This window comes from Sabethes cyaneus, chromosome 1 (genome assembly GCF_943734655.1).
Source record: "Sabethes cyaneus chromosome 1, idSabCyanKW18_F2, whole genome shotgun sequence".
In the NCBI taxonomy this organism is placed as follows: Eukaryota; Metazoa; Arthropoda; class Insecta; order Diptera; family Culicidae; genus Sabethes; species Sabethes cyaneus.
Window position 1 is genome coordinate 12,583,783 of NC_071353.1, and position 10,405 is coordinate 12,594,187.

Sequence of the window (10,405 nt, forward strand, 5' to 3'; positions counted from 1 at the left end):
GTTTTGATGTATGCAGAGTTGTCAAAAAGATTGTTCGAATATTACGAACACAATTTATAGCGTCCGCCATTATAGCGCGTAAAAAGCTGGATAGGCAGAGGAACGTCAGGTGGACTCATAGGCTGATCCAGAACATCTCGTCCTGGATCGGTAGAAAGTGTAGTTGCCCGCATGGATACTACAATATGGTGAGGTAAACTTTTTTACCCAGTTTCTGTCGGGACATGGATGCTTTAAAAAGTATCTACATACGCGTGGGCGGGTAGGCTCACCCTTTTGCCCCGTTTGCACGGTAGCCGAGGAAACGGCGGAGCATCTGATGTTTCACTGCCCGCGTTTCGTGGCAGCTCGGCGGCGGATGCTTGCGGTCGTTGAAGAAGACACCAACGCCAACAACATCGTGCAGAGAATGTGGGCGGAGCAGCGCGCATGAGGTGCCGTCGATAGAGCGGTAACGGACGTGATAACGGAGTTGTAACGGCTAGAACGTTTGCAACGACAGGGCCTGACATACACACTTAAACGATTCGGTAAAATTTACCGAAATCTAAACAGCTGAACGTTCGGTAAAATTTTTTATTGCACCAAACATTACTAATGATCTGTAAACGTCGATTGGCACCATTGAAATTTTTACCGAACGTTCAGCTGTTTAGATTTCGGTAAAATTTTACCGAATTCGGTGCTTTTTGTTAAGTGTGTAGCTTACCTAGGGTCAGTAACGGGCTGAGTGGGCAGCCCAGGCCCTAGGTGAAAGGTAGTGGCGGAATGAAGTGACAATTGTGTTGTGTGAACCCATTCAAGCAACGGATGACGGAGTGCTTATGCACGTCCTCCCTCCTGAAGTAAAACTTAACGGTAGTTCCGGGAGGGTATCAGGAAATGGGATGGGAAGCAGGAGAGTTTTTAGTAGGTAGGTGCATGTTGGCACCTTGCGAATCCTATTCGGCACCGTAAAGGTGCTGTCTATGAAGATTTTCTCCCTGCAAAAACAATATAAAAACACACCTCCTGCAGCGCTACGACGCCGAACTTGCGGCTCTTCAATACGTCGGAGAGCATTCGAGTGCAGTTCCACGTCCCGAGTTTCCAATCCATAGTCCTTTTTTGTCGTGTGTCTATTCCGACTGTTCTAGTTCGAATTTTTTTATTTTCCATTCGGTGCTTGATATAGTTTTTCGTAGTAGCGGCTTGCGACGTCTGCGACACCAACTCCCTGTCTCGCTGAAAGACCAATGAAGCTCAAAAAAGCCCTCCTTCCCTGTCAGCATACGACCTTGGCTTCTACTTCTACCAGTAACCCGATCTCCACCGAGGTTGCTCGTATCCCGGCTGGTACTACGAGGATATGATAGGGATACGAGTTACTGAATAAGAGATTGTGATCCAGTGTAGGGTCTATTTTATGCCTACCGATGGGCAAGGCTCCGACGGTATGCATTAGTAAGCCGTTTACCAGCCGAATCTATTTACGTTCGTTTTTACTTAGGTCTAGCCTAGAGTGACTATATACAGAGTGGCGACAATGTCAAAATTGGAATGATAATTATCTGTCAGTGTCATTCCAATCGAGCAGACAACCTATCCAACGCGTATGCAGGAAAGAGAAGGAAAAACCTAGCATTGAAAGAGAAGGAAAAATGCATTGCATACATTTGGGATGACTTGGCGCCACTCTGTATATAGTCACTCTAGTCTAGCCTATCCAGCTTTCCACGAGCGATAATGGCGGATATTGAGCACAAGTGGGCGCAATCTTTTGACATTCATTAAAGGAGCGTCGAGTATGCCCTGACGGAGTTACTATGGATACATTCATGATTGTTTCTTGTTCGAGTGTAAAAATGTAAACATTGTTCAATTTTGCAGATCAGCTGAAGTGGAACATAACTAAACGGATTCAAACTTTTATACTGGTTTGCGGCCATAATTTGCTGAAGGCACTGGCTCAGAATACTTTTTCACAATCGTGCGAATTAAATATTCGAAACACTACACATTAACGCAAACATTAACTTCATGTTGGTCGAGCCGTTGTCAACGTCTCGACTTGATAAGAAACTTTCCGTTTCGTATTTGGACATTCTCCCTGAAATTTGTGAAAACTGCAAAGCCACAATCCATATAACTTGTTGTCCGTTCAATTATGTTACTCTTTAGCTGATCTGCAAAATTGAACAATGTTTACATTTTTACATTCGAACAACAAACAATCATGAATGTACCCATTGAGCTTGCTGACGTTTATCGTACGCACACATCGACGCGCGATTTGTTGTTGCTGTTGTTAAATTTTACATTGATTTTACACGTTTGTTTTTGTTTTCCCCCAGTTATACCCCGGTAAAAAAACATACGTTTGAGTGATAAACGATAAGTTTTTGTAGCCTTTTGCACTGGGCTTAGCAAGCTCTATAGTAACTCCGTCAGGGCGAACTCGACGCTGCTCCAATGAATGTCAAAAGATTGTCCCCACTTGTGCCATTCCACGAGCGATATCCGCCATTATCGCTCGTGGAAAGCTGGATAGATTCGCCCTAGTTCCAATCGAAGGGGTTGTTTTTCAAGCGATCGGAAACTCAGCACATTGTGCCGCGGCACTCCAGAGATGTCAAGCGACACACCTCCGGTTTTATTTTACATATGAAATGGGAGCACTGCCAGTTGTCAAAATCATCTCGCACGGTTGCCAGATCTTTCAGATTATAACAAATTTAACAAATCTTGCAGTTCGGCACTTTCGGCACAGCATCGGCACACTTCGACTCGTTTCAAGTCGCCTAACATAAAAACGGTTTTGCCGAGTGACCGACACCTACACTCAGATTGAACATATAGCGTTTTTGTTTTTTAACCTGGGTTAGTTACAACCAAGGGTAAGTCGCTGAGAACATTCCGTTCACCTCTTGCATGGAAATTTTGTTCAGTCTGTGCCTACTGTGCTGCCGAGGTGCTGATCATGTGAAACCTGTCAAATTCGCCTGCGCTCAGATTGACCGTTTGATCCTTTTGACATTAACAAACATTGGCAGGGCTGCCAATTTCTAACATTTCAAAATTTAAATGTCAAAAAAGTGGGCCACAGTGTGCCATAAACTGTGAAATGAATGTACCGCAATTGCAATCAATGAGGTCAGCTGTTCCCTAAATTGAGCCTGCCTCAATGTTCTAAGCGACTTACCCTTGGTTCCAACCCAAGGCACTGAATAAACGAACATTTTCGGTAGAATAAACAAACGTTTTCGGGTTGTCAGTGTATTGCTTATAGCGGGGTTGAAACTGTGAAAAAAAACCAGAACGAACCCGTCGTCTAACAAGTACATCCCCAGAGCCAGCGAAACTAAGTTCAACCTGAGTAAAAAAAACAAACATTTGGACAGCCGATCGATTGGAACTAGGGCGAACGTAGTTTGGACCCAAGCAAAATCTACGCTATTGAGCTTGCTAAGCCCAGTGCAAAAGGCTACAAAAACTTATCGTTTATCACTCAAACGTATGTTTTTTTACCGGGGTATAACTGGGGGAAAACAAAAACAAACGTGTAAAATCAATGTAAAATCTAACAAGAGCAACAACAAATCGCGCGTCGATGTGTGCGTACGATAAACGTCAGCAAGTTCAATAGGGCTTTTGCTACACAGACATCTGTTGGGCACACATTGCATATTTTCCTACCGTGGACCCCCGTTCGTTTGACCATTTTTAATCTGAACACTTTTTAATTTGAACCCCGTTGGTTTGCACGACGTGCAAATTAAAAATGGTTCAAATGTCATTCTCAACATGACATCATTTGCTTATGCAGACAATGCACATAAACACGATTTGTTTATACTGACCTAGCGTGTTTAATCGGTTTTACATTTCGTTTTCCTAACGATTAAGATAGAAATCCGATCGGAAAATGCAATATTCGCACTTGCAACTGCCAACTAAAACAAACCACCAAAACAATAACAAAGAGTAGGGCGGCCAGTTCACACAGGTTTCAGCATATTTCGGGTTACCAGTTGTTCAAATTAAAAAGTAACCCCGTTAGTTTGCATGAGGAATCGTTCAAACGAACGGGGGTCCACTGTATTAGATGCAGCAAAAACGTGCTGGATAGAATTATCATTTTTTCGGAAATTATTCATCATTTTAAAGCAATTAATAGGTAATGTAACCGACAAATGTTACCTGAAATATATGCTGACTGTTGGTAACTTGGGTTTCGGTGAATTCGCGTTAAATCGGTGTTCCAAACATACTGTTTTTCGAAGCGATATAGGGCATAGGCCAAGTTGAAAGTAACGGAATATAAAATTGGTTTTAGCATAATAAATTGCTTTCTTAGCCGAAAGCAACTGCTAGATTTTAATATTTGTTTAGTTTTATCCCGCTAACATAGGTCATAGTTACATTTTTGTTCATTGCTACCGCGTCTTAGCTTATTTGTTGAAAATAATTTTTTTATTTAGTAAACAGATATATTACCTTGCCATATGTATGAAACAATTTGTAATTTCTGTTTTAAATGAAGAAAATAAATCATTTAAAAAATTTTGCTCTTCCCAGCCCGTGTGTTTTATATGGAGCTGTCACTTTTGCCTGCCCAACAGATCACCAATACATATGCACTCTGCAAACACCCTATAACTCAGGTTGAAAAGCAAAAACGCTATATATGAGCCCCTGGTCGTTCGTGCAGATTTGACATTTTGTTTGCTGTTTCGAGTTGTTCAGGGGTGCCAGATGTACAGATTCATTATGTGAAATGTAGATTTTGGGATTCTAAAATACACAGCAGATACTTTTATTTCAAAGGATTTGTTATGCTATCAGCTAATGTCTTTTCAGCTTTGCATATAAGTTTTCTCTATAAATATCATAAATATTCATCGAATTTTTCGTATCTTTCAAATACTTTAATCGAAATGGAATGAATACAAATACGACAAATACCTCTTTTTAAGCGTTCGAGCAGTTCGTGATAATTATTTTAGAAATAGATGGCATCTCTGGTGTTGCAGTTGCAATTGCGAACAGGGATACCAGACTTGCAGATTTGTCTGCAAATTTCAGATTTTTGGGACGGTCTTGCAGATCATTAGAAATTTGCAGATATTTGCAGTTTTTCTGACTTTTATTGTTTTGGCGCAGATTTTTGTTCGAAGCTCTTTAAACTTTCACAGACTTCCTAAAAAAGTGTGCAGATTTTCGCAGATTAATTTTAATCCAGAAAATTCGAGTAGCCGGAAAACTGCTCGATTTTTTCGGTTTTCGAGCAGTTGCAGACATTTTTTTTAGAAAATATGGCATCTCTGATTGCGAATGCTTTTTGCTTTGACGGTGGCAGTGGCGGGTACGCGAACGCGACGACGAAACCCCTAAATCAAGTTGTTGAATTCAAGATTCAATCAGAAAGAAATAAATTAATCTTCTTTAGTGATAAGAGAGAAGTGACTGGTTACTATGCCCTGTGTTGTTCCAATGTGTTTTCGCCCAAATGGGACAATGGTTACGTTTCCCACAGACGTTTGGCTTGCGGAAAGGTGGTGTAAAGCGATTCAGCTCGGAACCGGAGAAGACATTCGATTCGAGGAACAGGAACAATCGCTGGTTTGCGAAGAGCACTTTCCAGTGCAAGAATTATTCACCGAGGGAAATTACGAAGAACCGACCAGATTTGTAACAAGGTAAATAAACTGCGAGTTGATCTTAGATCATGTTTTGATTTTTTACTTTCACTCAGAAATGGCACCGTGGAGGAGATCGCCAGCTGTCGGTTTTGCTTGGATTTTTATAGGAAAGAAGACATGTTATCACCAATCAGTGCTTTAGGTGAAAATAGGATTGACGTATTGGCTAGCGAGTTGTTTAATACGTGCCTTCAAGCTAACGATCTATTTCAACTGATTTGTCAAAGTTGTGTCGCTCGGATAGACATTGTGAAATCAATTCAAGCGGCCTTTACTAATTCAGAGCTCACTTACCAGAAGCTGGTTGAGAGTACTCCAGGCCAGGTCTTTCGAATAAAGGAAGAGTTAGATATTTGTGCCGACATGGACGAAGGAATGAGCTATACCGAAGAAGTCGATAGTGAAGGTGATGATATACAAACTGAAACGTACCAAGCAACCCAGGAAATACAAATCGAAAAAGTAGATTCTTTAGAAGATGCTAAAGAAGTATTAAAAAAGAAATGTTATATTTGTCTGGAGATATTTCAGAACTCCAGTGAGCTATTTCAACATCTTACCGAATACCACATTTCCGCTTCGGGTTATCACTGTCAGGAATGTTCGAAAGATATTACATCGCTGGCAGCATATAATAGACATCTTGGCGGGCATGACAAATCGGAACGGCCGATAAAGTGCCGTTTCTGTCCAATGCGATATCCAACGGCCGAATCAGCGAGAGCCCATGTACGTCATAGTCACGGCAAAAATCCAAAAAGGAAGCAAAAAAGATCAACGGTTAAAAGCGTGGTATGTGATCAGTGTGGTAAATTTTTCCATCCCCATGCCATCAAAAGCCACGTTCGTCAAATGCACGAGAAGGTTTCCCATAAATGTCACCTTTGCGAACGCACCTTCACGACTGGAGCTACTTTGGCGCGTCACATGCTTTTGCATAGCAATAGCAAACCGTACGAGTGTGACCAATGTGACAAAAGCTATCGTCGTCCACTTGATCTTCGGCATCATAAGAGCTTAGTGCACGATGGCATTAATCCGCACGTTTGTACTGAATGCAACGAAGAATTCAAAAGCTATATGAATCTCTATAACCACCGACAAGTCGTTCATCTGAAAAAGACTATCAAAAGGTTCAAAACGGAAGGAAGTTACGGCCAGTATAGAGCCTGTCGGCTCTGTAAGGTGCAATTCCGGAGAGACAAGGACCTAATCGCTCACGTGCGGGAACAACACAGCACAGAAGAATATCCAATGTGTGTCTGTTCAGAATGTCCGAGATCCTTCATCGCTCCGTCTCAGCTGTCGATACATAAAAGCATTCACACGGACAAGTATGCATGCCCCGAATGCGGCCAACGGCATATTGACAGAGGCACCCTGCAGTTCCACATGGATCGAAAGCATTCGGACGGTCAGATTTACGAATGCCCCGAATGCGATCAAAGCTTCAACAGCCGGTTTAATCTGTACCGGCACAGCATTCTACATACCAAAGGCAAACGGTTCCAGTGCGATTTTTGTCCGAAGACATTTTTAACGACCAATCAGTTGAAAACCCACAGACGGTAGAGTATTGTTTTTTAAAAAAAACTTAGATCACGAATTACGAAGATTTTTGTTTTGTTTTAGGACGCACACCGGAGAGAAACCATTCCAATGCGGCATATGCAATACCCGGTTCGGAGACGACGGAACGTTTAGCAAGCATAAAAAGCGCTGCCAGGCCTCGGTCATCAAGCAGGAAAAAGCAATTGCGTGTGTGATTGAAAAATGTTGATTCGATATTTTATGTTTCATTTTGAATAAAAGCCTTGAGCCTACCCTACAATATTCTGAATGAGTTCCCATGCAATGTCAGTCTTTCAAATCTCTAAGAAGGCCATGCTTTTTGGCTCGTTTTTCACAAGCATTTTTCGAGAAATGAATTGTTAGTGACTAGAAGGGGAACCTTACTGGATGGTGTGATCTGTTAACGATTTTACAGGTTTGTTTTGATCAATATCTTTTTTATTTTTATTCCCTTTGATAACCTAAATTGATTACTAGTAGTTCGTACCACTTGTTTTTATGATTGTTGTTTTTTTGCCTGCTTCTTGTTATTGCGAAAAAGTGAACAAAACAAAACAAACCACACAAAATTCTCAAACGTGGGACGGAAAGAACGCACTGAGTGCAATGGAAGTTTCATGGAGATTTTTGTCGCAGACACGTTGCTTTCCAGGTGCTGTGCCTTTTGAAAACTCCAGTCGTGAATTGGTGAAATGTATTCAAACTAGCTAAGAATGGACTCATCTTTTAGATATTCCGGTTCCACAACTGTGCTTCCAAGTGATTTGCATTTTTTCTTATGCTTACTAAAAGTTCCGTCGTCTTTGAAACGCTTCGAACATTTATCACATTGATGTGGTTTTTCCCCTGTGTGAGTTCTGGAAAAGAAGTTCACATAAATTTTGATTCTAAATAGTGTACATAATATTCCATCTTTTACCGTATGTGAATCACTAGCTGACACTTTCGCATGAACGATTTCGAGCAGAATTCACACTTGAATAGCAATCCTTTGGTGTGAACGGGAATGTGCAGATTGAGCTGGTGTAAACTTGTAAATGTTTTAGAGCAAACGGTACAGGCGTACACGCGACCATCCGGGTGCTTGAGATCCATGTGGTACTGAAGCTTCTTTCTTTCGGCATGACGAGCACCGCATAGCGTACAGACATGTCTATCCGAGTGGATGAGCTTGTGAGTTGCCAGTCTCGATGGCAGCATAAATGTTTTCGGACAGTGTGGACACGGGAAAGTCGGATATTGTTCATAGGCGTGGACGTTTTGAATGTGCTCCATTAATAGACTGCCTTTAGCAAAGCGTAAATCACACAGTTTGCAGGGTTCATATTGTTGATAGCGCTGTGATGGGGGAGGTTTTTTATCGTGAACTTTCTGTTTGTGGACATAAAGCTGCTGATAGTTTTTAAAGCCTTCGTTGCATTCGGAGCAAACGTGTGGGTTTATTCCCTCGTGTACCATGCTTTTATGTTGCCGGTAATTAAGTAATCGTCGAAACGAGGCCCCGCATTCTTCACAATTGTACGGTTTCGTGTCCGTATGTAGAAGCATGTGCCGTTCGAGACTTACTTTTGCCGTGAAAATTTTATTACAAATATTACACTTTGGTTGACATTCTATTTGGTGAACCTGCTGCATGTGAACTTTAATGTTACGTTTATCGAACACATCTCCACACTTATCACATACCATAAGGCGTGTTTTACTCTGCGGCTGCTTGACGTTATGATTTGCACCGTGTACTTTATTTTCGTGCACCTTGACCTGAAGTTGAGAAACAAACCGTACAGAACAGATACTGCATTTAATTGGCCGTCCTGACTCGTCATGTCGGCTAAGATGACGATTATACGCAGATAGCAATGGAATATCTAGAAAGCATTCCTCACATCGATAGCCCGCTTCGGAAGTGTGCGTTTCGGTTAGATGGACCATCAACTGATTGCAATCTGTTTGGAATGTGTTACAAATATAACAGTATCGTTCCAATTTTTTATTCAGATTTGTTGATCGCTTTGTCTTTTTCTCATTGTTGTTGTTCGCATTTTCTTTTTTAAGAGGCCTACTTCGTTTAAGGCGCGAACTCGAACGACGCATTTTTGGTTTACTTTCTTCGCTGCTATTTTCCTGGTTGTCAACAAGGTCCAATTCTTTAATTTCCATTATTACTTTTTCCTGCGAACTGTCCGCCCGCATCACGCAAGTCTCTATTTTAGTATTATAGTCTTGACTTTTATGTATTAATTCTTGGTAGAACTGCTCCGATTGGGTGAATTTTGTGTAAAGAGATGTTAATATATCTAAATGAGCAGTACATGGTAGACAAATCAATTGAAGAAAGTGATCCTTGCTTATGCCCATATCCATCGATTCAAGAAGAGCCGAAATATTTTTCTCGCCTATACTACCCTCCAAAGAAATCATATCCTTTCTAGGATAGAATGCTAAGCAGACTCTGCAACTGCTGATTTTATTACAGATTTTATAACTAAAAAATACAAAATTGTGAACCTGAATTATGCACAATAAAAATTGTGAATCACTAACCGATTCACAAATACAGACGGTTCCTCGTAGCTATCTATGGCAGAAGCTAGAAAATGAGAACTGCATATTTCCGGTTGGATATCGTTTACAGATTGCACCGGATATCCGCAGCCAATTTCGATCGCTTCAAACCATCTGGCCGCGAGTGTCCGATCGTCGGGAAATGATCTCATTGCTTTACTGGTGCGAAGGCACGTAGGAACAATACACGGCATGACGACTACTATTCGAGATCGATAGAATTGTAATACACTTAGAAAAAATAAATCGAAATTACATCTGATTTATTAAATTACAGATAAAACATTAAAAAGACTAAAAATGTTGTAGTGTAAGTGTTTACTGTATCTTTAGCTATTGGCTAAATCACCCCATCGGCAGGCAACCATGTTTTCGCCGCCAACATCTCGTGTGTGCGAAAATGAGATAGCATGTCAGCACTGCGTTTCACTCAACTGCCAGCAGTCTGATTTGGGCCCGCTGTCAAATTTTGAGCCCCGGACATGCTGTCGCTGACGTTCACTGATGCAGCTCGATATAGAGATGTCGATGGGGTGGGCTAAATTAAGTGACACGACTAACATCTCTTATCTGATGCGGTAGCGCAT

At 41.4% G+C, this 10,405-nt stretch overlaps 2 protein-coding genes across 2 annotated transcripts; one reads left to right on the forward strand and one right to left on the reverse strand.

Annotated features, from left to right (window-relative positions):
- The first annotated feature begins 5,376 nt into the window (after nucleotides 1–5,376).
- On the forward strand, nucleotides 5,377–7,487 carry LOC128732669 (zinc finger protein 879-like). Its single transcript, XM_053825959.1, has 3 exons — nucleotides 5,377–5,678; nucleotides 5,735–7,249; nucleotides 7,314–7,487. Exons 1-3 carry the CDS (start codon nucleotides 5,455–5,457, stop codon nucleotides 7,459–7,461), a joined length of 1,887 nt encoding a protein of 628 aa, XP_053681934.1. The 5' UTR covers nucleotides 5,377–5,454; the 3' UTR covers nucleotides 7,462–7,487.
- Nucleotides 7,488–7,708: 221 nt separating this feature from the next.
- On the reverse strand, nucleotides 7,709–10,071 carry LOC128732666 (zinc finger protein 431-like). The gene is made up of 3 exons (XM_053825956.1): nucleotides 9,798–10,071; nucleotides 8,173–9,738; nucleotides 7,709–8,110 (listed from the first exon to the last, which is right to left on the reverse strand). Exons 1-3 carry the CDS (start codon nucleotides 10,010–10,012, stop codon nucleotides 7,957–7,959), a joined length of 1,935 nt encoding a protein of 644 aa, XP_053681931.1. The 5' UTR covers nucleotides 10,013–10,071; the 3' UTR covers nucleotides 7,709–7,956.
- Between the last annotated feature and the right edge of the window lie 334 nt (nucleotides 10,072–10,405).

Coding starts and splice junctions, on each gene's coding strand:
- LOC128732669 (XM_053825959.1), top strand. CDS start 5,455: ATGCCCTGTGTTGTTCCAATGTGTTTTCGCCCAAATGGGACAATGGTT. Junction 5,679..5,734: donor CCGACCAGATTTGTAACAAG/GTAAATAAACTG, acceptor ACTTTCACTCAG/AAATGGCACCGTGGAGGAGA. Junction 7,250..7,313: donor CAGTTGAAAACCCACAGACG/GTAGAGTATTGT, acceptor GTTTTGTTTTAG/GACGCACACCGGAGAGAAAC.
- LOC128732666 (XM_053825956.1), bottom strand. CDS start 10,012: ATGCCGTGTATTGTTCCTACGTGCCTTCGCACCAGTAAAGCAATGAGA. Junction 9,739..9,797: donor CCGTCTGTATTTGTGAATCG/GTTAGTGATTCA, acceptor TGTATTTTTTAG/TTATAAAATCTGTAATAAAA. Junction 8,111..8,172: donor CAGCTAGTGATTCACATACG/GTAAAAGATGGA, acceptor CTTCTTTTCCAG/AACTCACACAGGGGAAAAAC.